The sequence below is a fragment of the Bos javanicus genome, chromosome 11, assembly GCF_032452875.1.
Source record: "Bos javanicus breed banteng chromosome 11, ARS-OSU_banteng_1.0, whole genome shotgun sequence".
Lineage (NCBI taxonomy): Eukaryota > Metazoa > Chordata > Mammalia > Artiodactyla > Bovidae > Bos > Bos javanicus.
Window position 1 is genome coordinate 15,872,890 of NC_083878.1, and position 27,279 is coordinate 15,900,168.

Sequence of the window (27,279 nt, forward strand, 5' to 3'; positions counted from 1 at the left end):
ATTCTTTTTAATGGCTGAGTAATATTCCATTGTGTATATGTACCACAGCTTTCTTATCCATTCATCTGCTGATGGACATCTAGGTTGCTTCCATGTCTTGGCTATTATAAACAGTGCTGCGATGAACATTGGGGTGACAGCCAGCCTTCTAAGAATCATGGTGATTAGGGCTGGGAGGAGTTCTATTTGTTTTCCTCTTTTTCTGTCTAGTTTGCGTAGGTCCTTTAGGAGTAAGCTCAGACTGGTATGAGCATCCCTGGCGGTGTTGATTTGAGGGACGGGGTAAAGCACAGAAGCTGGGTAGGAGTGTATCTGCCCAGACACTGTCCTGTTAGAGACAGGAGAGCAACTCAATACTTGGGGTTGGCTCTAGTATTTCCTTTGTCAGTAATGCGACCTATCGGTGTATATTGAACGTGGAGCCCTAGATCTGACAGACCCCCTAAGAGACATCTGCTCTTACCCTGGGCATTCCCACGAGATGATCCTTCAGCCTTCAGTATCAGTGAAGATGCTGACCTCTTCCATTGTTGAGAATCATTCAGTGTTGAAAAGGTCTCCTGCTTAATGAGTAGAATCCTCTTTTCTTGTGAGCTGGAGCCTGTAGTCCTGCTAATACCTTCACCATGCAGATAACTTCAAGCAACAAGTTTGTTGAACATGCCTGAACTCTGCTGTCTGTCTGATTATCTCTGCTTTCTTCAGCTGATAGTCACTGAACCTGGTAGCCTGAACCTTTATTGTTCTGTTTGGACCACTCTAGGTGGGCCATGCATTTGCTGAATCCTAGCATGGACGTGTGGGGTCCAAGAGTCCCCTAATGTGCAGCCCGGAATTGTGTGAACTTTTTGAGCTTTATCGCATTGCTCGATGGACAGCATAGGTTTTCCTTTCTGGCTTGAACTAACTAAATATTGGGTTATACAGTTAGCACATTTCTCCTGGATTTCTAATAAGATATGCCTTGAAAGGAGAGACAGGCTTTCTCTGAAAATGTGGTGAGTGATTCACACAAGAGAAATTCCATTTGTGTTTTTAACTTGTAAAAAAATCACTTTACTCTGGGAATAAAAATGTAGCTCAGTAGCATCAGCCTATGTCCATGTGATTATGTCTTATTGAGAAGTAGACTCCTCCAGGCTGACAGGGGGCATTCGAGATTCTAATGTCTCTTTCAATGTCATTGTCTCCTGTGTGGACTTTTGGTATGGAGGGGAGATCCTTCCTCTACCTTCTTTTGTTCTAGATGCTTCCAGCATCCAGGTAATATCAGGTGCTGAGGAACCTCTTGTATGAGAGAAAGTCCTGCATCTGGCTGCAAAGATCTCAGGTGGAGTTTCTTGCTGCCCTTTGAAATCTCTGCATAGGTAATTAACTAAAGGGGCGCCCATGAAACCTCATGCCTTTTACAAACCTGACTTTATCTCCGGCAGTCTGTCCTCATACTGTGCAGACCCAGTTTTGAGAGGAACACACAGCGTTGTGGTACCACCTACCCTGCCATTTATTTAATCGACTTGGATGGCTTGTGCTGCTCTTGGCTGTGGACCCGCAAAAACAAAGCCGTAGGATAAAGCAGCCTGAATCCTGTAATGAAAACCTTGTACCATTTTTTTGAGGCCCAGTCGGGAGAAATGATTTATTTTTGCCCTCCCAAATCAAACATTCTAGGAATCCAAGGTGAAAATTGGATTTTAACTGCTACCAGCATTTGGAGCATATAAAATCGGCAAGTGTTGAGAGTTTTGCTTGATGAGGAGAAGAACCTAGAGGGGCTGGGACGAGAATGGTCTACATGTGATGTGCACTGGTGTCTGACATAAATCTGACTGATCATACTGGAAGTAAACCACAAGCACGCTTTGGCAGCTGATTGCAACCGTGGAGACCTCTGTGTTCTTCACATATCATTTTGTTTGCAGTCTTAACGCCTGGAGCGTTGTTCCATCTTCCTTCTTCCTTGCTTCGTATTTCAGGTTTAAGCCTTCTGTTATTAAGCTGAAGGAGCCTGGGAACTACCTGAATGCAGCCAGTATGTGTTGTTCCTCCCCGAGGTTCTGCATTTGTACATGTGTTCACTTTCTCCCCGCATTGCCCCCCTCCCCTCCTCCTGCTCATCATACACTATTTTTGGAGAGAATACGACATCCTGTTGAAATCTTGAAAACCCACAAAAACCTAAGGACTTCAAAGCTATGATGTAACTCCAACTTCATTAGCCGAGCTCTGCCTTCTCTGGTTTTGTTTTACAAGTTGGACATGTAGTCAGAGCCTTGTTGGGAATGCTGCCTGGGTGGACCTGGAGGGCAGGCAGTGCGGTCCCTGGAGGCCTGCCAGACAACTGGTATCCACTATCTGCTGCCCTTCTACGAGTCACCACCTGTCCCAACTTTCTGCCCCTGAGTGCTGCTCACCAGCCTGGGCTAGTTTGCTAATTTCCATTGTTTTCCCCAGGACCATTGCTTGCTTGAATGGACTGAAACTGGTTTGTTCTTTAGTTCCTTCTGATTGTTTGCTCCTTCCTCCCCTTAACATTTATTGAGAGTTTATTTGCAACCTGTACTATACATTGGGATATAAAGATGAATAAAATACATCTGTGTTTGATTAAAATATATAGTGGAGGCAGCAGAACTGTGTAGAAAGTGTCATGGAGTAAAGGGGATGGTTGGAGGAACTCACTGAAATTGAGGAGACAGGAGGTTTCATGGTGAGGGTTCTCTGGGCCTGTTAAGAATAAGGAGTCCTTGAGTGTGCCTGAAGGATGGATTTAGAGTGGTGGGAGGGGACAGAGAGAGATTGTCCGAGGTGAGAACTAGAACGTCACACGTATCATGTTGGGGAGGTTGCAGTCTTCATACAGGGGAGAGTCGCTGAAGGTTTTCATTCAGAGTAATGTGATCAGATTTGTCTTATGAAAGTGAAAGTCACTTAGTCGTGTCTAACTCTTTGTGGCCCCATGGACGACCCCATGGACTATACAGTCCTTGGAATTCTTCAGGCCAGAATACTGGGGTGGGTAGCTTTTCCATTCTCCAGAGGATCTTTCCAACCCAGGGATCGAACCCAGGTCTCCCACCTTGCAGGTGGATTCTTTACCAGCTGAGCCACAAGGGAAGCCAAGGTGACTCTGAAAGCCATTTGGAGAATCTTGTAGAGGCTGAGGCAGGGGAAGGCAGAGTGGCCCCTTAGATCTGGGCTTTGCCTGCATATTAGGAGTGAGGAGCCAGGTGGCCCTTCCTGCACCATTGGCCTCAAAATTGGTGCGCAAAGCAGAGTCTTTCATTCTAAAGTCTTGTCAATGCCACTGAGCAGGTCTAACTTCAGGATTCTGCCCCTTGGCCTCTTCTGACCTTGGCTGACTGGAACATGAGATGGATCCTTGCATTTGTCATCTCCATGGTGCTCAGGTGACCCCGAAGCCAGGCTCCTTTGCCTGCTGGCCTGATTTAAACCTGCCAGAACCTTCCCAGCGTGGCTGACTTCCCTGGGTCAGGCTGCATGGATGTCTGGAGTGTTGGTCTCACCCAGGGCTGATCTGGCTCAGCCCGTGGTCATATTCTGTCCCTGCCCAGGCCTTGGTGTTACAGGAGGACCCATGGCCTCTTGTAGGTGGGATCTGTGCCGTATTCTCAAGGTCTTCGTGCACGCCTCACCCTTACAGCTGTTCCCTGAGTGTCCACTGCAGACATCTCAGTAGACAGTTAAAATTCAAATGTAAAAAGTTCAAAGTATCTTTTAAGTTCCTTCTTACTAAGGGAAAAAAAAAATACAAAAAAAGGCATTGGAAGGTTAAGTTTTATAAAGTGCTCTGAACAGTGATAGGGTGTATGAAGACTCTAAAAATGCCAAGGAACTCTTGGAAATATGCTTGTTTGCTTGAGTGTCCTACTGATTGTGTACTGATGTTTCATTCTGAGGTTTTAGAGCCCCCACTCTCAACAGTCCCCACCTCCCAGGTTCTGTGTCAACAACAAGGGAACTGTTTTATAATGTGGCTGTGAAGCACACCAGTGCTCTGGAGCTGGGCATCCTGCATTCAATTAACTTTCCTATTTCACACCTCATCATTGCAGTGTGGCAAAGCTCTCCCTGGCCTTTCAAAGCAGGAGGACTGCTGTGGAACTGTGGGCACCTCCTGGGGCTTTCACAAATGCCAGAAATGCCCCAAGAAACCATGTAAGTGACGTTTCATCATTCTTTTGCAAGTTAATGTAGCATGTCTGTTTTCTTATGATGACTGTTTTAATGGTGAGACATTAGACTTCAAAGAAATCACATTGAATTGTAGAATATAGTACAATAATTTGCATTTCCAGAAACCTTGCAAGTCTGAGAAAGCTTTCATATCGATTTCTGCTTTTTAATAAACATAGTTATCGGTTGCCTTTTGTTCAGCTGGATTACTTTAAAGAAAAAATCTTTTAAAAGGGGATGTGCTATAAGTAGGCTCTATTTTCTAAGATGAAAGAAAAATAAAGTCTCTTTTAAAATGATAATGAAATGATAATGAAATGCTGCTATAAAAAATCAGCAGTTGTTAAGTTTCCTTAAATGTGTATTAATATCCACAACTTCTCTTGTAGTTTTTATTACGCTATAGGTTTTCAAATTTCACTGAAAAGAAAAGTAAAATAGAGAAAGGAATGATTGCTGATTTGTGAAAGAGAAGCTTAGTCAGAAGGACACAGTGCTTCCTCCCTTTTCCTCTTAGTCTCTGCTGTTAAACTATCACATTTTTCAAGACATAAATCTCTACTGACATCTGCATGCATTGATTAGTCTATAAAATTTGTTTTCCATAACCTATTGATGTGAATAAATCCAGATTTACATCTTTCTGTTACTTTCTCCCCAGTTTTTGAATATAGTGTCTGCTCTGGATAATTGATTCCTAGTACTTTTTAGAAAGACAGAGATAGCTGGGTTTAAGTGGAGCTTTCCCTCTTCTTGTCATGTTTTTGCCAAGAAAGCAAGTGATATTTTTATATGTTGTCATCTTTTTTTTAATAGTTATTTTTTAATAGTTTATGCTGCAAGGAGTTTCTCATTTGCTTCCACTGGATAATTTTTATTTATCCTTTGTTAAACATCTGTTGATCTGAATGGTATTCTCAACTGCCTTTTAAAACCTGTTCAGTCTAGAAACTGCCCCTAAGAATCTCCTTTGGTCTGTCTTGTATACTATTCTTCCGTCATCATAAATGATTCTTATCTCTCAAACTTGTTCTCTAAATCTTTTGATGTTTAAAGTTAATTTAATTTTACTTTTTTCCTTGATAATTGCTCCTATCTTCCTTTAGAGGAATAATTTTTGGAAACACCTACTGAAGTTTCTGATAATTAATGAATTATTCATATAGAGGGGGGAAAATGGAGAAGGAAATGGCAACCCACTCCAGTATTCTTGCCTGGAGAATCCTAGGGACGGAGGAGCCTGGTGGGATGCCGTCTATGGGGTCGCACAGAATTGGACACGACTGATGCGACTTAGCAGCAGCAGCAGCAGGGGAAAAAACCCCATATAAATAAAGACATTCAGTACTGAGACATTGTCTCCAGGTAATTTTCTCTGGGTTTCAATAATGATTAGCAATGCGATTTCCAGTAGTGGGTTGAGTTTGATGGTCCCACCTCACTAAAAGATCTATCTACATAAAATTATCCTGACAAGCTGACCAAAGGGGCATCTAGGGGACGTTTTGTATAATTTCAAAACCATGGAGTTTAGGGTTAGGAAATGGCAACCCACTCCAGTGTTCTTGCCTGGAGAATCCCAGGGACGGGGGAGCCTGGTGGGCTGCCATCTATGGGGTCACACAGAGTCAGACATGACTGAAGTGACTTAGCAGCAGCAGACTTGAGTTTGACTCCCAGCTCTGTCATTTGCTGTGAAGTCTTACGGACCATGAAACAAATCTATGTCTAAAATGTTGAAGAAGCATTGCCTTTCAAAAAATGTCTCCCCATCATTTGGGGGCTAAGTTTAGAATAGTATGAAGGTGAATATGTTTTCCATTGCTGAGTCTAAGAACTGAGGAACTGCTGCTGCTACTGCTAAGTCGCTTTCGTGCATTGGAGAAGGAAATGGCACCCCACTCCAATACTCTTGCCTGGAAAATCCCATGGACGGAGGAGCCTGGTGGGCTGCAGTCCATGGGGTCGCTGAGGGTCGGACACGACTGAGCGACTTCACTTTCACTTTTCACCTTCATGCATTGGAGAAGGAAATGGCAACCCACTCTGGTGTTCTTGCCGGGAGAATCCCAGGGACGGGGGAGCCTGGTGGGCTGCCGTCTATGGGGTCGCACAGAGTCGGACACGACTGAAGTGACTTAGCAGCAGCAGCAGCAGACTTTTCTTGGCTTTAGAAGCTAGGGTTTTGTGCTCCATGCTTCCGCTCACCCGCCACCACTCAGAGTAGTTTTCAAGTGGCTCTTATTTAATGTTTTGAAGGTTTTGTTTAGCCACATACAGAAAGGCCTTTCATTGTTGATCAGTTCTTACTGTGAAAACTTAGTTTTAAATCTGCAAATGATTTCATTAAAGAGTCTGTAATCTATTAAAAATGTACTTGGTATGAACAAGTTGCTTGTCCTTTAAACATTTTTTGAAGAAAATTAGCATCGAATTCTAAGCAGAGGAAGACTTTAAGATCATGTGGTCTGGCTTTCTGCCTTGAGGTAAATGACTTAATTTTTAAATGAGATAATAATCTCTCTTTTGCCTTTGAACAATTCACGGACAGAGATCTCACAGTCTCTGGAGGTAACGTGTTACAGGGTGGCCTCGTTAAATGGGACAAGACTGGACATGTGGCCAAGGGGCTGAATGGGTGACTCCCCACATACCGATTTTTTCCTTTTAACCCACTTATTTCCAGATTCCTCACTTTGACCATTTTCTAGCAGAGGAAATAAGGCAAAGAAAGGAAGTAATAGAGGAGAGGAATGAGAGTAGTAAATACTTAATGCTATTCCTTAGTGGTGAGAATAAAGACCATGTGTTAGGGGCAAAATAATTTTATTTTTCAAAGGAAAATTTCCATTTTACTTGGAACTTTTTTGTTTCACTGCTTGTTTAGGTCTTCTAAGTCGTTTAACCATTTGGCCTATTTTCACGACAGTCCACTATTATCTTAATAAAAGAATACATTATTGTAGGAAGCAATGATATCTGTGCATACTTTTGTCAGGCCCTACGGTAGGCATTTTGTATAAAGTATCTCTATACTCCGCAACAGCCCTGACTTATTCAACAGTTGGGAATACTCCCATTGTACAGAATTCCATTTGGGACCCAGAAAGCTTGTCTTTCAAGGTGGCAGAGCTGTCAATAGGCAGAGCCAAGATTTGAACCTAGGTCAAACTGGTCCTGGAACTTATGCCAAGAAGTCTCTCAGGTATCACAGTAGGATGTCAAAATTTCAGTGGCTAGGGTTTTGTTGGTAAATTGGTGGCTTCAACATTTGACGGGTTGAATTTTCTGAGTGCTGGATCAGACAATGTATCAGAGCAGCTCTTTACATCTCCTAGCTTCCTTTAACACCTGTTCTTCTCAGCTGCATGGTAGAGAGAATCAGCTTATACTAGAATATGTGAGCCTATAATTAAAGTGAACATATAGTTTATTATCTAAACTGGGGAACTTTTCAGAGTGAAGTGGAGTGCTGTTAATGAACCTTGATGGAGCAACAGGTATCATCAAGGACTGTCCTAGGCAGACCAGGATGTCTAATCACCCTCTCTGAATTTATAAGAAAATTCAACTGCCAGTAGTTAATCATTGGGGAGGAACTGAATTTTTTGGTAAGAGTCACTAATTAGAAGAAAATATAGAACAGTTTTATGGTTTTTGAATGAACATAAAGATTGACAACTAATTGAGATTTATGTCTGTTGCAAAACATGAGATATACTGAAAAACAAAGGAAAATGGATATACATTGGGTTGATATCTTAGAAGTAAGATCACTGATGCTTTATATCCCTTTGCTTATCACATACAGTAGTTTAGGGTTGTAAGAATTTAAGCATGTAACAGCATTGTTTCTTTTTTACAGCTTATCATGGGTATAATCAAATGATGGAATGTCTACAAGGTTATAAACGGGTTAACAACACCTTTTGTCAAGGTAAGATCAGCTGTGAATTCACTGGTGTATGAGCTCAACAGTTGTTTTGCTTTTAGAAACTTGAGTTTTTTTTGCTGTGTTTTGCTCATTAACCCAGCTGTGAAGGTCACACAGCGAACCACCTTTTGCTCACTCCATTTAGGAAAAAGAAGTTTAGTGTATGGTTGCTAGAATTACATCACTACCATTTAAACTTTATGGAACTTCCCCACCCCCACCCCCCATCTATTGGTGTTGAAATCCATGGCAGATTGGATTACATTATGGAGTGCACGATCCACATGGGGTGTGTGCACACGTGAGCACATGCGTGTTCCTACAAGTATTACTTCTTTACTGACATATGATTGGGCCACAGAGTTCCCTTTCTTCTCTCATCAGACTGTTTCTGGCTACTCAAACTATTAAGGTATTAAATATCAGAGCAAACACATTTCTTTTTTTTTTTTAATTTTTTAATTGAAGGATAATTGCTTTTGTTCAATCTGTATAGAAACATACAAGCAGTGGGACCTTCAAAAATCCTTTAGTTCAGTGTCTGTGTTTTATGAGTGAGGACATTCAAGTCCAGACTGGTTAAGTGACTTTTCTGTGGCCAAATACCGGTGCCTAGCTTATAGTACCCATATATGATAGCAAATTTCATTTCATTTACTTTGGGAGATGTGCAATCAGTGCTCTTAATTTCCCAGTACATGTCTAGGATGAAGGTGGTGGTAGTAACTTGGAAATATGTGTACTTTGCAATAAACAGAGAAAGAGCTTTCAAGAGTCTTATTGAACCAAAATCCATATCAAAACGCAGCACATGTCCTCTGACTTGTGGTCTGAGACTCTATCCTTGACCAGTATGTGTTTATAGGGACAGAGCAGATTAATGTAGTGTTAACAATATTTAGGTTAATCCCTATCAAAATGGTTCAAGTCATGGGAATATCTTAATTATCTGAGAATTCTCTCAAGTGAATTGTCTCTTCAATATTGCATCTGTATAACTTTTATGATTTAAAGAGCTTTTGCTGACTTCGAAAGAATCTTCTTTTGAAATGCACATAGATATACCACGTCTTTAAAACGTTTTCCTTCAAATATTTTAAGCCCTCATTGTAGATCAAAGAATGTTGGCAAAGGAGAGAGTGCTCAAGATGCTTTTTGAGAAACATCTGCAAACTTGTAGTACTACTAGGGATATGGGAGTAGCAGATTAATCAACATTATGTAATAATCAGTAGAATTTCAGATATCATTAAAAGTTCATACTGTATGGGTAGAAGGTTGAACTAAATGGGTGGAAGAATGAATAGATGGCTAAATGTATATTCTACCATATAAACCAAGTTGTTCGACTGAAGAGAAATATAAACCAAGTTGACTGAAGAGAAATATAGTGGCTACCTTAGAAATATGCCTTTAAATGTTTAGTCAACTGTCCTACAAGACTTATAAATTACTTCAAAAGCTAAAGTCAATAGCCTGGAGTTATAAGGAGGCATATTTATAACAACTACGTGCAAACCTTTTCTGTGGATTAGAATTCCCCATCATTGTAATGAAATGCTTTTGAAAGTACTGAGTTTCCAGCACTTAGGAGTGATCCAACAGATCCCTAATAGCTGATGGCCCAGGATGCTACAGGGGGGATTTTCCTGAACAGTACGTGATGTTAAATGACTCTGTCAATTTATTCTGATAGCAGTATTATTCTGTCACCTGGGATAGAGGTGTTGTGCATGAGAAGAAAGAAATGACTGGTCTGTCACACAAATTTTAGACCGTAGACATGTAGTTTCCTGAAGTGTTGCTTTGATTAGGTATATCTGGTCTCTTCATTAAGCTGTAGAAAGAGGAGGATCCATATTTATACCTCAGCATTCTAAGTCTGCATGACTACTTGTTAGAAACTCTCCAGAAATGTCAGATGCTCCTAATTTCTCTGAATGTCAAATGATGAAGAGTTTACTCATTTTCTTGGGGTGGGATAGGATTTGGACATTATTAATCCCAATTAGGAACTGAAAGAGAGTACCCGGGATCACAGAGATAATGAGGAGGCCCAGCCAGGATTAAATTCCCAAGCCACCTCTGTTTCTGTGTGCAGCATGACCTCTTTACCAATTTTGTATATATCTGTTAAGTATTACTAATGTAAATATGATATACTATCTGCTTTGAGAACTAATAGAAGTTAATGAAATTAATATTTGATTTAATAAGAAAGGATGGTTATCTAATATATTCTTTCTACTGGCTGGTTCAAGGTTTTAACAGTTCATGTTCAGAAAAATGCCACTATAGAAGTGGAAGTGAAAATTTGCAAGTAATCATTTGTCATCTCATTTAGCAAAATAAAGTGGAGAAGCCTTCAAGTAATTCCCTGAGGATTTTAGTCTTTTCCTTTTCTGGTTTGGTTGGTATGGAGTGACCTTTAACAAGTTTTGTTCATACTGAGCATATCAAATGGTTCCACCTCAGTCACACTGATGTTCAGTAATGCTGAATCCTGGCTTATGTTTGTCTTAGGAGAATATTTGCAAAACAATGTTGTACTTTTTGGCATGAATTCTGGAGTGAAATATCACAGAAAATTCTATTTCATGGTGCCTCAAGAAGGCACTGCTAAATTACACTACAGAGTAGATTGACTCATAACATCATATGACTTCATTCATCATAATCTATTACATTACTTTTGAGTGAAGGGCTTAATTTCATCCCCTTTGTGATATTGGCCACTAAACTTAGGTAGAACTTTCTCACATTACATATGTACACTTGGATTTTCCTAGAGCCTTGAAGCTCTTTATTTTGAAGTTTTTCAAAAGAAGCCCGTTAACCATCTAATTACTTGTGCGTTCCACATTGTTCTTAGAGTTTAATGTCTTCTCAGTTTACAAAGCACATTTAAAATTAAAGTGAGTAATAACTAGAATTGCATTATTTCCTTCACCTAAGTGAATTAATGCCTGAAACAACTTTTCATGACGTGTACTCTGTAACAAAGAGCCAACTGTGCACAAGTTAATTTGAGAAGCTTTCAAATAATTGCCCTAAAAGTTGGATTTTCCCCTCCTTTCTAGTGGTGCTGCAATTATGTTTTCAAAGGAATGATTTATTGCATATACACACATGGAGCTCTAAAACCTGCCCTCACTACCCTCAACATTTATGGAATTGTTATAATTTGCTTCATTTATAAAAACAAATAATTCAATTAAAATTTCTGGTGGATATCTAGAGCAGCATTTGTCATTTCATTATTATGCTGAAGGTTTGATGTAGAATTAGAATTAAATGAAGAAATACCTCATGGCAGTGATCATAGGAACTCCTGTTTCATGGTCTTCCTTGGTGGCTCAGATGGTAAAGAATCTGCCTGCAATATAGGAGACCCAGGTTCAATCCCTGGGTTGGGAAGATCCCCTGGAGAAAGAAATGGCTACCCACTCCAATATTCTTGCCTGGAGAATCCCATGGACGGAGGAGCCTGGTGGGCTCTAGTCCATGGGGTCACAAAGAGTTGGACACGACTGAACACTTGACTGTCACTTTGCCATGAAATAAATGTGTTCTTAAAAATTAGGTGTAAATCTCACTTCTAGAGTTGGGTTCTGAAATTACTTGGGGACCAGTCTATTCAATGAAATCTTTTATTTAAAGCAAATATCTCTCTTAACATTCTAAAATCACCTGCCTTTTTCATTAGTTTATAGCTCTGAAATCAACCTACTGTTTTCTACATTTTTAGCATGTGCGGAGGTGCTACGGGCAGTGCCAAAATACATAGCTAGACAGTGTCTGTGCTTTTAGAATCCAGTGTATGTATATTTCTTTTTCATGAATCTTGAAATCCTTAAAAAATATCCCATAGCCCGTAAACATGAGTTGGCGGGGCACTCCTGAACTACAGACTGAGGATATGTGATGAATGATGAATAAGACATCAGTCTTGCCCTTTGGATTTAGTGTAATTAAATCAGTTTGAATCAGCAGGATGTAATTTGCTTTGTTCAGTCATCCAACTAGCTGAATTTCAGCTCACTCCAGATGAGCCCGTTAAAGCAAATATAAAAGAGCTGTCCACATAACTTTCTTTTGGCTTGATTTTATTACACTGGTTGTTCTGCTCTAATAAAATAAAATTACAAAACAGATACACTAAGACACAATAACACTCTACTAAAACTTTCACTGCAGGACTTCTTTTTGCTAGAAAGTGCTCCGAGGTGCATCTGGAATTGAATTGTGTTCAGACCACAGAAAAGATAATGCACTCCCCCTAACCCCCACCCCCGCCCCGCCCCGCCCAGGGGCATACCTCTGTCATTAAATGAAACTGACCAGTCTTGATGAATAGTCCATACAAGGAAGGTGTACATGGAACTTCTTGGTTATAAAGAGGTTGTCTGGACTGTAGCTTACATTTCAGGCCTCTTAAGTGAACATAAAAAAATTGCTGTGACTGCACTATGGTGAATATGTAGAGGAAGACTGGTCTTTGAGTGCTTTGCTGCTGCTGCTGCTGCTAAGTTGCTTCAGTCGTGTCCAACTCTGTGCGACCCCATAGATGGTAGCCCACCAGGCTCTGCCGTCCCTGGCATTCTCCAGGCAAGAACACTCGCGTGGGTTGCCATTTCCTTCTCCAGTGCATGAAAGTGAAAAATGAAGGAGGCTAGAAAGTACAGGAAAGACCCTCAAGTAAACTGGCTTGGCTGGAGAAAAGAATTGGCCTGTGGTATACTGCTGGGTTAAAACAGTAGGGTGAGATACAGTGATACTTAATTTTAAGACCAGTTTCTTATTCTTTTAATGATTAATTGCATGCATCATTTGTAATATGACTTGTGGTACATGCTGAGGAAACAGTTATTGGATTTACACTTCTTTTAATGTAGAGATGTCCAAAGACCATTATGACAACAGCTTGCATATTTAAAAGACAATGGATTTGTGATAACTTTCTTGGAAAAGAGATTATCATTTTAGAACTATTTCCAAAGGTATAGTTAATGGAAACAACTTTTTTGGTATGGCTAATAGTTAAATGAGTTTATTGAGATGGTATCAGTTTTTTTCACCCAGCGTTGTTTCTTGTATCCTTGCTTTCTGGGTTCATGTTTTCTTTTGTGATCGGATTGTCAGATAAAATATAGGACGCCCAGTTAAATTTGAATGCCAGGTAAACTGCAAATAATTTGGGACATATATTTTTAAAGTATTAGCTTGTATGAAATTCAAGCTTAACTGGCTGTCCTATATTTTTACTTGCTAATTTATATTTTGAGATCACAGCCTTTAACAGTTCTTTAAGTGAGAATCACTAAGAAGTATATACTTTACATGCCTGAGAATATCTTTATTTTGAACTCATTCTGTAATGAGAGTAATCAGGTATACAATTTTAGGATAACAGTTATTTTCCAGCAGTACTTTTGACCTACAGAATACCACTGGATTTCTGACTTCTTTTTGATACTGTTTTCCTTAGTAGAGAATGGTTCTGTCTTTGGAGATCATCTCTTAATTCTTTATGTTCTGTAGTTTTACCATGATGTGTCTATATGTGGATTTATCTTGATTTTACTCAGTAGGCAGAGTGTGTTGTCCATCTGAAGACTCCAGTCTTTCCTCATATTTGAAAAATGATCAGATGTTATCTCTTCAGATACTGCTTCTCCACTGTGCTCTCCAGCTGTAACTCCTTTTAGACAAGTGTTGGAGATTCCGTTTTCAATGTCTCTCATAACACGTCCTTTGTCCTTTTCTCCTCTTGTCTCTTTTGCTGCTTTATGCATAAATACCTTAGTTCTGTCTTCCAGTTTTCTAATTGCTGCTTTATTATGCCTATCTAGATTCTACCCTATCTGTTACACTTTTTATTATAAGATTATTTTTCATTTTTGAAATCTCATTGTTTGTCATAGCTTATCTATTCTTATTTCATTTTTTAAAAATGTATTTATTCAACATTTTAAGCATGCTGAGAAGTTTAGCTGGATTTCAGCTGCTGAGGAAGGAGTGTTTTCATAGATACATTTAATTTGTTACCCTCAGTTGATAGTATCCTGGCTTCTCTTGGTGCTTTCTAGACAGTAGACCCAGAGTTTCAATGGCTTCCCTGTATCATGTATTAATATTTTAGTAATTCTTATATATTTAGAAATAGGGGTGAGTGCCAAAGCATGAACTTACTATGCTACTTAAAAAAAAAAAAAAAGTGTTCATATCAGGACTGAGGTTTTTAATTTTTTTATTTAAAGAAATCAATATCAGAATGTGATTTCTAACATATATATAATAAATTGTTTTTCTTTGTGAGTATAGAAAAGCTTTTCAGAGGACTTCAAATTATATAATTAACAGTTATCCTCAGTCTTTTTTTATCTGTTGTAATTATGCAGCCCATCAACACAAGTTTATTCACCATCTGGCATTCACGCATTCCTTTATTTTATGGATATTTAATGACAATTTAAGTGGGAGCACTCTGAGAAGTATATTAACACTCAGTTCATACCCTTAAAAAAATCACTGTTCTCACAAATAATTAAAAGGCATCATGTCAGTCTATAACATCAAGGCAGCATGTAGTAAACACTGTAAGAAATGAACCAGATACTGTGCAGTGTCAGAGGAAATTTCCCACTGAGTTGGAAAATCAAAGATGGCATTTACACCAGTGGGGATGGGTGAGACTTGTCAAGGTATTTGGGGGTGGAGGCAGGCTAAATTCAAAATCGGTTTGGTACAGTGCCTCAGGCTAGTGAGTGTCAGCTTCTTTCAAGGTTTTATTTTAAATACATGCGAAGCTGATATATTTTGTGAATTAACTTTTAACTTTTTTGATTCCCCCATTGACGTTTTTGGTTTCCTTCAAAGAGTTTGGATTGTGACCAAATATTCATGGAAGTCTTCAGAGACATAAATGTTTCTGAAAAGTTAAATGTCTTCAGATTAGTACAGTTGCCCTTCTTATCTGTGGGTTCTGCATGGAGATATGGGGGGCTGCCTGTCTTACGCCCTTTGATGTCAGGGACTTGGGCGTCTGCAGATTTGGAGATCTTCACGAAGAGAAGGGGTTCTGCAGCCAATCCCCCAGGGATACTGGGGGACGACTGTGATGAGTGCTCTGGATTCTTCCTCCCCTTTCCCCACTTACCCATCTTCCTCAATCTTCCTTCCCTCTCTCTCCCCCACTGCCTCTTTCAAGGCCCACTCAACTTGTTCTGGGCCTTATTGCAGTGATGGTGTCAAGGAACAAAGTAGACAGTGAAGAACTGTAGACATAATTATGCTCTTAGTGACAGTGAGCCTGAAACATCTGGTACTAAAAGTGTGCTAAGTTCACTAGCACTCCAACCCAGCTTAACCTTGTTTTTGTTTTTTAAAAAACCTTTATATTGGAGTGTAGCTGATTAACAATGTTGTGATGGTTTGAGGTGGATAACAAAGCAACTCAGCCATACATATACATGTAACCATTCTCCCCCAAACTCCCCTCCCATCCAGGCTACCACATGACATTGAGCAGAGATCCCTGTGCTGCACAGACATCCTTGTTGCCAGCTTGACCCTTAACCTAAGTTCTTCCTCTGGTAATCCCAGATCCTCACCCGACTTTTCCCCAGACTTTCTCCAGAGGTGAACTAGCTGGGCCACCTGCTGCTCTAATGACTGTTGATTTTATTTATGTGATGCTTTTCTCCTTATGGTAACACTTGGATAAAAAAATTTGATAACTTTCTGTTTACTGAAAGTGAAAGTAAAGTCTCTCAGTTGTGTCCGACTCTGTGTGACCCCACGGACTGTAGCCCATCAGGCTCATAATAATCAATTTCCTTTTTGGTTATTATTGCCTACACATTTTTTTCTCTATGTATTTTGCTAGTGTTTATTGAATGCCTGTTTAGTGGAGTTGTTGGGTTGGGTGCTCCAGCTATGTCACCATTCTCACAGTAACCCGGTGAGATAGTGCTATTTTTCTTTAAACTTGCAGTGAAACTGAGCCCTGAGTCTCCAAGAAATTAGTAATGGAAGATGACATACCTGGAGAGTGTATGTATGTATGTATGTATGTATGGAGAGTGTATGTATCCAAGGGTCAACCTTGGCTGCCTGGGCTCCCCACTTTGGGCTACTAACATTTATGTAGTAGTCTGTAGTACTTTTTAAGGTGGTTTCTATGTTATCAATTCCTGACAACAACTGCATCTGCTTGTTACAGTTAGAAAACCATGGCTTAAAGCCTTGCTCAATAAGCAGCAGTGCTGGGAGGGATAGTAATGCTCTCTGATTCTTTTAGTCTTTAGGTTGTACTAGCCTGTTCCATGCTTTCAGTAGTTTGGTTTAGAAATCAGAGTTCTCCACACTTCATTGTTTATTTTCATAGCAAATTTTCTGGTTTTCAATGTGTCTTCTTTGTAGGTAAAGTGTTTTTCTCTTACGTTATTAGCACTGTGCCTTAGTTTTATCCTGAAGCCCTTAACTAGCAGAATGTTGGTGATCTAGAGGGTATTTATTTAACCTCGCATTCCTCTTGAGCACTCCTCCTGAGTCTCTCCCCTTCCCCTGCAAGTTAACAGTTACTTTGCTAAAACAGTCATGTGTTTCTCACGCTGCTGGGGACAGCTGGACAGTTCTGCTGACCCAGGCAGGCTGTGGATGATCTCAGCCGGGCTCCATCTAGGGTCTGTGATCAGCTGATGGTTGCCTTATGCTGGATGGTCCAGGACAGCTTCAGTTGGGATGGCTCAGCTTTCTCCTCATCTAAAACTTTTCAGGCCTAGATTTGGAATTTACACAGTGCCACTTCAGCTGTATTCTAGTGGCTGAAGGAAGTCATAAGGCCAACCTACACTGAGGGAGTGGAGAAAAGACTCTACTTCTTACTGGGAGAAGCTACAAAGTCGTATAGACAAGGATACAAAGAGAGGTAGAGAATTGGGCCTATTTTAGAAATCATTCTGTGACACCTTGATGGTTTATGTCTTGCTTGAGAAAAAAAGGAAATGAAGATCTTTATTTGTATTACTGGGAGGTCGTGCTTGCGTGCTCAGTCTCTTCAGTTGTGTCTGACTCTGTGCGACCCTATGGACTGTCGCCTGTCAGGCTCCTCTGACCATGGGACTTTGCAGGCAAGAATACTGGAGCCGATTGCTGTGCCCTCCTCCAGGGGATCTTCCCGACCCAGGGATCGAATCCAAGTCTCTTATATCTACCTGCTTTGGCAGGCAGGTTCTTTACCACTAATGCCACCTGGGCGGTCATTTTATGTTTAAACTCAAGAGGCCATGTTGTTGGTGAAAAAAGTCTGATATTAGAAATTATGTAGTTTATTACATAGTTAATTTTTGTTAGTAGTGTAACCAATGTATAGAACAGTGAAAATCCCAGTGAGTGAGTATCACAAAATGAATATAACTGTGTACTTACCACTCAAATCAAGAAATAGAAGATCCCCTGCACCCTAAAGCCCTCCCTCTGTCTCTTCTCAGTTTTTACCATATCCCCTTTTTTCAGAAGTGGCCACTGTGCCAACTCTTATAAGCATAGATGTGTTATCTTTTTTATGAATTTTCAAATTATCCAGTATGTTTCATGACTTCTTTCACTTAACAGATGTGGCCAATACTACTTTTTCTTAACATTCAGAACACTGACTAGTGAAGTGGTAATATCCATCAATGTTTCCATGTAAAAGCTTTTCAGTGCCTTTTCCTTTCATTCTTCTGTGATTTTGCAATTTATGCAACATTCGCTACAGTTAGTGTTTTCTCTGTAGCTCCCTTTAGTTCCATTATCATAAGGGAATTGATTGTTGTGATGTTTCTTTCTTTCCCGGAGGAAATAAGCAATATGGAAAAGGTCAGTTTTCATTCTAATCCCAAAGAAAGGCAATGCCAAAGAATGCTCAAACTACCACACAATTGCACTCATCTCACACGCTAGTAAAGTAATGCTCAAAATTCTCCAAGCCAGGCTTCAACAACATGTGAACTGTGAACTTCCTGATGTTCAAGCTGGTTTTAGAAAAGGCAGAGGAACCAGAGATCAAATTGCCAACATCTGCTGGATCATAGAAAAAGCAAGAGAGTTCCAGAAAAACATCTATTTCTGCTTTATTGACTATGCCAAAGCCTTTGACTGTGTGGATCACAATAAACTGTGGAAAATTCTGAAAGAGATGGGAATACCAGAACACCTGATCTGCCTCTTGAGAAACCTGTATGCAGATCAGCAAGCAACAGTTAGAACTGGACATGGAACAACAGACGGATTCCAAATAGGAAAAGGAGTTCGTCAAGGCTGTATGTTGTCACCCTGTTTATTTAACTTACATGCAGAGTACATCATGAGAAACGCTGGACTGGAAGAAACACAAGCTGGAATCAAGATTGCCAGGAGAAATATCAATAACCTCAGATATGCAGATGACACCACCATTATGGCAGAAAGTGAAGAGGAACTCAAAAGCCTCTTGATGAAAGTGAAAGTGGAGAGTGAAAAAGTTGGCTTAAAGCTGAACATTCAGAAAACGAAGATCATGGCATTCGGTCCCACCACTTCATGGGAAATAAATGGGGAAACAGTGTCAGACTTTATTTTTCTGGGCTCCAAAATCACTGCAGATGGTGACTGCAGCCATGAAATTAAAAGACGCTTACTCCTTGGAAGGAAAGTTATGACCAACCTAGATAGCATATTCAAAATCAGAGACATTAGTTTGCCAACAAAGGTCCATCTAGTCAAGGCTATGGTTTTTCCTGTGGTCGTGTATGGATGTGAGAGTTGGACTGTGAAGAAGGCTGAGCATCGAAGAATTGATGCTTTTGACCTGTGGTGTTGGAGAAGACTCTTGAGAGTCCCTTGGACTGCAAGGAGATCCACCAGTCCATTCTGAAGGAGATCAGCCCTGGGATTTCTTTGGAAGGAATGATGCTAAAGCTGAAACTCCAGTACTTTGGCCACCTCATGCGAAGAGTTGACTCATTGGAAAAGACTCTGATGCTGGGAGGGATTGGGGGCAGGAGGAGAAGGGGACAACAGAGGATGAGATGGCTGGATGGCATCACTGACTCGATGGACGTGAGTCTAGTGAACTCCGGGAGTTGGTGGTGGACAGGGAGGCCTGGCGTGCTGCGATTCATGGGGTCGCAAAGAGTCGGACACGACTGAGCAACTGATCTGATCTGATCTGATCTGATAGGAGAGTAGTGTGGGTGAAAAAATGAAACTTAGGATCCATTGTTGTTGCTATGTATTTGGGAAATTATAGTAGAAAATAATAGGTATGAACTAAGGCTGGAGTCAACCAGACTTGATAATTAAATTACTCAGTACTTAAAATGTTTAAAATTCTTTTAACTTACCTATCAGATTCATCTCAGAGCTGTGCTGTATTTAGTGATTTAATGCCAGAAATTGTGGGGGTGCTTAATGTGATGCTGAATCATGTTTTGCAGTAGTGATGATCAAAGCAATTGATATGTTTTACTGATTTGAAGGTGTTATTTTACTGTCCTAGAGATTCTTTTGGAACTCCTGCTGCTCTTTGTGGTCTAAATAGGTACAGTATTTTGGGTAAGAATTTAAACAGTTTTGATCCAGACCTGAGTATCATTTTAGCATTTAAACTCAATTTGGGACCCATTCCCACCCATTGTAGAATCATTTTCTAGTGTGTCCTCTTCCTATGCCTCTATCGCTGGGATAGGACTCAAAAAGGAAATGTCTGTTTATTTTATTCACTTTTCCTCAGGAAAGACAGTGGTGAAGTGAGTCATTAGCACATTGTATTTTCCAATAGCTCTCTTTGACCTTAATCTCTGGAGCTATAAACTCAATGGGAAGATGCCTGTTGAATCACGAGTGATGAGGAAAGCCCATGATAGATATGGTACTATGAATGTTTCAAGGAGAAATTAATGTAGTGTCTATAGATTATAGTCAGAAATCCAAGACCAGCAGAGATGTGCATCTTCCATGTGTAGCACACATGTATTGAGAAATAAATGCAAACTGTTTTCTGGGCTCTAACAGTTCTTTTTATCATGTTACTCTGCAGACAGAAGGATTGGGAGGCAGGGAATTGTTCCACAGTAGTTTGCTTCCTTTGGATGAGTCCAGTGATTGAATCCATCCCATGATAGAGGATTTCTGTTTTTTAAATTTAATTAATTAATTTTTGGCTGTGCTGGGTCTTCATTGCTGTGTGGGCTTTTCTCTTTTGTGGGAAGCAGGAGCTACTCCGTGGTTGCAGTGCATGGACTTCTTGTTGCGGTAGATTCTCTTATTGTGGGGTACAGGCTCTAGGGTGTGCGGGTTTCAGTAGTTTTGGTTCATGAACCCTAGAGGACAGGTTCAGTAGCTGTGATACATGGATTTAGTTGCTCCACTGCATGTTGGATCTTCCTGGATCAGGAATTGAACCTGTGTCTCCCGCACTGGCAGGTTGGGTTCTTTACTACTGAGCCACTAGGGAAGCCTGATGATTGTTTTATAAACAACTGCATCAGGGCCCAGGTTGAAACAAATACAGCCACAAGGAGACCCATATAAGTTTGTGGGGCTGACCCAAGAGAGCAGCATTTCACACAATTTGCTCCACAAACCACCAGTTCAGCTAGATGTTAATAGATGGTGTGTGAAAAAAGAGCCCACAGCCAAATGAGTGGAGAATACCAGGTTAAACAGAGAAAGCCAAGAGTCCTTGCCAGAGAACGTCTCAAGGTCTTTAATGTGCTAATTATACAGAATATGTCACGTTTCTCAATCATATTCGACCACAAAACCCTTCTTTGGGCAGAAGTCTCACAGAGCTTGTGTTTTATATAAAATACCTTGGGTAAAATTGCTCTAGAATGTTGATCTTCAAATATTTTTTTGTTGCCTTGTCTCCTACTTTGAAAAATGTAGATGTTCACACATTTTTAACCTGACATCTACATTTTGTAAATCAAAAATTAAATGGGCATAGGTAGATTCATTTTTGACATTGATATTAGATATGGACTTTAAACACTTTCATCAAAACTTTGGAGCAGCGGAGTTGGCTTACTTAATTTATAAATAATGTCTGTCATCTAACATAATTGGCAAAACCAGACCTTCTTATGAAAGAGATCAGGCTTATCCCTTGTCCTGGGACTCTGCTTCAGGAAAGAGATTTGTGAATTGTTCGTTTGATGTCTGATCATTTCACATTGTAGGACAGTGTATCTAGAGAGATTCCAGATGAGTAAGAAGTGTGCCTTGGAGGGAAAGTAGACACTGAGTAAAGGAGAGAAAGGAAAGGAGATTGGCTTATGTGGTTTTAGAGCACTTCTAGACATGGAAATGGCAACCCACTCCAGTATTCTTGCCTGGAAAATTCTGTAGACAGAGGAGCCTGGCAGGGTACATACTGTCCATGGGGGTGGCAAAGAGACGTGCCTGAGTGACTGAGTGCAGAGAAGGAAACGTGTGAAGGCTTAAGATCTAGAAATTGATTCCTTAAATGAAAGTATTTAAGCATATGTGTCCCCTGTCACTTGCCTTCAGGGGTATGTGTACCTGGTGTGAAGCTGCTTCTGGGAAAGAAGAGGGGCAAGGAAGGATTAAAAATTACATATGTGCTCTTAAGAGAGTGAACTCCTCCTTTCTCTAAAGTAAGTGATCCCTCTTGAATAGCCATATGATCTGTCTGGCTAAGAAAAGTACTTACCTCAAGAGGTAGTTTTTTGTCTTTTTTTTTTTTTTCTTTCTGCTTTCAACTGGAAGTCAGATTGCTGAATTGTGGTGGAATTTCTGCCCATCAGCAAAAATTGAGTAGACACCGCAGAATCTCCACAGTGCTTCATATTTTCGCAAAGTGCAAAGATCTGCATGTTCTGTTCTCACCTTGTGCCTAATTCCTGTTGGTTACTGGACATGCCTCATTTCCTGGATAAACGTGCGTCACTAAAAAGGCAGTAAATTAGTACTCGGTTAAAGATACATACTTTCCTGTAGGAGCATGGATACATAAAAATGTGTTTATTTCCCACAGGGTACTTATACTAGTCATGATATATACTCTGCAGTAAATGTCCTACTTTATTTATTCCTTGGCATTTTTAACTTTGGCAACTGGCAGATTGTTGTGAAGTCAGGATATTTAAACTGGAAGCAACTGTGGGGATTATCTGTGTTGTGAGAGAGGAAAGTGAGCTCAAGAGAAAATAAATGACTTACTCTGGGTGACATAGTTTAAGATCCTAGTTACCAGACTAGGTCATACTGAGATATTTCTCCTGTTAGACTTCCCCATTCTCCCTTAACCCCTTTTCTAAAAAAATAAGAGCTTGGACCGAGTTATCTCTCTAAGCTGAAAATAACTGTTATGTTGCTGTTGGTCCAAAGTGGTTCCAAAGTTCCATTGAGAGAAGGTGCGCTATACAGATACAAAAGATGATGATGACGATCCTTGCTTCATTGTACTGGGTTATTGTATCATTCTTGGGTGCTGAAATGCTGAGGCTGGGTTACATTTGGTTGTTTAAACAGTCTCTTGTTATGCATACCTCCCAATATGCAATGCTGCCAATGTTCAACCCTTTTAGATTTATAAGAAGAGCAGTTTTGTATTAGTGAACTTGATAAGTGGCCAGAGGTTCATGGGAGGCTGTACTGGGCAGAGAATGCTATAAATGTTCTAAGTGAATGGAGAAGTATGTAAATCATACGAGCTGTACCCCTTCCCTTGGTTTTGCCTTCTCTAAAGGTGCACAGTGGGCTGGAAGAGTTTCTCCCTTCCTTTTTGCATCTGTAAGCGTCTAGACTGCCCACCACCGCAGCTCAGATGGACATATAGGAGTGGGTGATGGCTCTGAGTGCCAGTTCCTTCAGCCATTCATTTTGACCTTCATTCTTGAACTCAGTAAACTGTGGTTTTTTTGCAAGTGGTTACACCATTCTTTCAAAGAATAGAATTCCACAGTTGTCCAGAGAAATTTGGTGGTCCACAGAGGGAAACAATGACCAAATTCATTTGTTTACCATTGTTTTGTTTTTTTTTAGACTAAGCACTACAGTACTTTCAATTTAATCAGAACACATTAAAGGAAATTGGCTGTTCCTAGAGAATATGACACTTCTGAAGCAGTTATATTTGTCAAATGTAAATAATTTATAGATGTTATAATCAAGTTAGAAGTTTTTATTTAATTTTAAATAAGAAAATAGCCCAAGGAATTGTAGTCTAAATAGAATTATAATTCATAATGGGTCAGTTACATTCCATATAATTGTTAAACTTTGACCTGGTAATGCCTTCTCTTAGCATAATTCTTAAACCACTCACATCCAGATAGTTCACTTTCAGTTTTGTTCTTAATGCATTTGTGAATCTTTACTTTCCTTTAGCTTATTTAAAACAGGGAGGCCTGGCCTTCTGTAGTCCATGGGGTTGCAAAGAGTTGGACACTACTGAGTGACTGAACTAAAGAGCTTGAGTACCTCAGAAAGTCATTTAGATAATTGCTCATGTTTCATATTAATCCTGGAGTTCTAAATTAAAAACAATGGGGCATAAGTTTTTTGTCCTTTTTTTTCTTTTAAACACAAAGGGTATACCCTATCTAGCTACCCACCATCCTCTCAAGAACAAAGCAGGGGATAGAAGAATAAAGTGGCAAAGATAAGAGAATTTCTATCCAATTTTTAGATGTGAAAAATTTGGCATATTAGGAATGAACAGTATATGAATGGAATACTTTTTAAACTTTTATTTGTGAGTTGTTGAAACCAGAATGTGATTTTTCACAGAAATAATGTCAGTGATGTTCAAATTTTCTTGACAAATACCAACTCAGAAGTTCCATTTTTGAAGCAGATGTAAAGGAACTGTCTTGCTTAAAAGAGGTAGGCAGGATGCCCAGGCTCCTGGGATGGGTCTGCAGATCACAATTAAATCTGATGAATTTACCTTAGAGTCCTGGTCAGACATGGTGATGCTAGGACTCTGGTCTTGCAGATCACAAAGCACACAGCCCCATACTCAGCAATCTGGGGAACCTAGTCTGTTTTGCTTCTTGCTCAGGCTGGAGAACCTCCTCAGAGATAGTAGGAGACCATCCAGATGTAGACAGTGTAGATGCTGAGTTGAGCGAATGAAACCCTCCAAATCCTGTCATGGAACCACCACTTGCCTCCACCCCATCATTCCTCACACAACCTCACTTCAAAATGGTCCTTTCTGTGCTTATAAGCTCATATTTTCATCCCCTCTTTGTATGTTTTTCAGCGAGGGCATTATTGACAATTTTGGCAGAACAGTTGTTTGTCCAGGGGGACTAACCACAGTTTGTTTAGCTTAGTGTCCACCCAGTGAGTGCTCCCCAGCCCTTGGAACAAGCATATCCTCCTCTGAGAATCAACTGATTCTCCCTGAGCACTAAGAGGGAAGCTATCTTAACTGACCTACAACATTCCTATAGGTATTTACATGTTAGAAGAGATTGCTTTTCCATCTAAGTGGCTAATTAATATATGAAAAGGAAATGCAGGTCTAAGCCACTATGAGATAACACTACATACTCTCTTGATGACTAAAATGAGAAAACCGACAATAACTTGAGGATGTGGAGCAGTTAGTACTGGAAATGGAACTTGACATAATCGCTTTGGGCAACTGTTTGACAGTATTTACTAAAGTAAGCATGAGCCTTGTTTAGTAACTCAGAAATTTTACTCCTAGATATGTTCCCAAGAGAAATCAGTACCTGGGCCTATCAAAAGATATATATATCTTTATATATGTGTGTGTGTGTGTGTGTATATATATATATATATATATATATATGTTCACTGGTGCATGGTTGGAAATAACCCTCCAAATGTCTGTCAACAGTAGAATGGTAAATTAACTTTGTGCTCAGATAATAAAATATAACAGCAATTAAAAATGAACTGCATGCAGCAACATTGATGAATCTCATAAGCATAATAATTAAAAGTCAGACAAAAAAATGTTAGTGATATTTACTCTGTATGAAGTTTAAGAACAGGCAAGACTAATAAATAATGATGGAAATCAGAATAGTAGTTACCTGCTGGGGCAGAATAGTAGTTAGCTGGAAGGGCCATGAAGGAGCCTTCTGGGGAGTGAAATGTGCTAAGTAATGATGTTGATGGTGGTTACACAGTATTTGCACACACACATATACACATACCCAGTTGTATATATACATGCAAAGAACTCATGTAGCTGTATACTTAAGATTGATATACTTAGCTTTTTATAACTTTAGAAAGAAAAAATCTTGGAAATTTAATTTCGTTTATGGTATTTTAGAGAATGTGATAAAAATAAATTGACGCAGCTTAGGGAAACGGGAGTTTATCTGGAAGCTATTAGCATGTGTCCATGTTTCTGAGTTTCTGGAGCCAAAATTAGGGGAAGTGGTGTTGCTAGTGCTGGCGGCACAAGCTGATTAGAATAGAGATGGTAAGAAAAGGAAAAGTTTTACATGATTCCTCTTCTTCATTCTATTTCTTCCTGTCTGCAGCCATAGTGTTTTTGATTATGTCCTAACTTGTGTCCTCCATTCCTATGGCATCATGGTCGAGGCGGTGGACAATGTTAAGAGTCAAAAAGGGGACGTTGGAAGAGGGTACAGGGCAGTGGTTGTGTATCAGGTATCTATGTCTTGGGGCGGAGAGGGCGGGAAACACGACTTTAACCTGCAGGGAGGTTAGCCAGCAGGGAGGCCCTGACAGGACTATCATAGAAACTTCCAGGTGAGGGGAGCTTCTGGGTCCTAAGAGGTAAACATGGATGGTGTAATGGCGCAACCGATGATTAGGAGTCAAGTCCACTCTGAGAAAGAGGAAGGCTGATGATCACACCATAGTGGGAACATGAGGGGAAACGGAGATTTTTGTCCAGGTTTTTTGACCCAATTGACTGGTTACCCACATTTGAGGTTTAAGTGGGGACGTACGTAAAGGCTTTGCGTGTACCAGGCCCACCTCAACTTGACACTCTTCCTGCTTCTTTATGGTGCTTCTCTTAAGGAGAATGAGTTACAGGGGAATGTTCTCAATTACGTGTTGTGCATAAATGTGCTTTATAGTAAAACACAGACTCTGATCAAGTATAAGATGGATGCTAGACCATATGCTGGGCCAGGTGTCATCTAGCTGTACCAGCTTCCAGCTGGATGCAAACCTGGAATGCTCTAGAATTTATACAACAAATATGGGTTGTCATTTGAATGTCGTTGAAAATGTCATATTGTCACTGAAGTTAAAAATTGCATATGTTGGGTAAAATACATCCATATACATGTTTTTGGCTACTTTGAATATGAAATATAAGCAAATAATGATTTATTTCAGGTTGTATCTACCTTTTATGTGATGATTCTACTAGTAATTGTTTACTACCATGGTGTTCAGTTTTAATGTAGAAAATTAGCATTTTAAGATCCTTAGTAGTTTTATTAGAATTAATTATTGCAAGAAGTAAGTATTATTTGAAATGGAGACACTAAGAGTCAAGTTTGTTAGCACTGATGTATAGAACAGTCTTTTGGACTCTGTGGGAGAGGGAGAGGGTGGGATGAGTTGGGAGAATGGCATTGAAACATGTATAATATCATATATGAAACGAGTCGCCAGTCCAGGTTTGATGCACGATACTGGATGCTTGGGGCTGGTGCACTGGGACGACCCAGAGGGATGGTATGGGGAGGGAGGGGGGAGGGGGGTTCAGGATGGGGAACACATGTATATCTGTGGCGGATTCATTTTGATATATGGCAAAAACAATACAATATTGTAAAGTTAAAAAATAAAATTAAATTAAGTTGAAAGTCAAAAAAAAAAAGAATACTGGAGTGGGTTGCCAGTTGCTGCTCCAGGAAGTATGGATTAATAAAATCCATACTTCTTAATAATTAGAAACTATAATGTTAAAAAAAAAAGAGCTTCATAAGTCACACTGAATAAAATAGATGACTTCTAATTTTTAAAAAAATTTTTAACTCGTCACATTCTATTTATTTTTAATTATCTTTGCAAATGACTCCATAATCTTTTTTTAAAAAAGCTGCCACATTTTTGTCTGTCCTCTTCTAAATCATTTTGACGTCCCCTTGGGTCACTGTCTTAGTCCATTTGGGCCGCTA

The 27,279-nt window shown here is 39.9% G+C and overlaps 1 protein-coding gene across 13 annotated transcripts in view; it reads left to right on the forward strand.

Moving 5' to 3' along the window:
* LTBP1 (latent transforming growth factor beta binding protein 1) overlaps positions 1 to 27,279 on the forward strand; it is a 456,789-nt gene that overhangs the window by 258,249 nt on the left and 171,261 nt on the right. For all 13 annotated transcript variants that reach the window (XM_061432037.1, XM_061432039.1, XM_061432038.1 and 10 more), the window contains 2 exons: positions 4,077 to 4,179; positions 8,063 to 8,134. In XM_061432037.1, the coding sequence (XP_061288021.1) occupies positions 4,077 to 4,179; positions 8,063 to 8,134 (175 nt within the window). The remainder of the gene's footprint in view (positions 1 to 4,076; positions 4,180 to 8,062; positions 8,135 to 27,279) is intronic.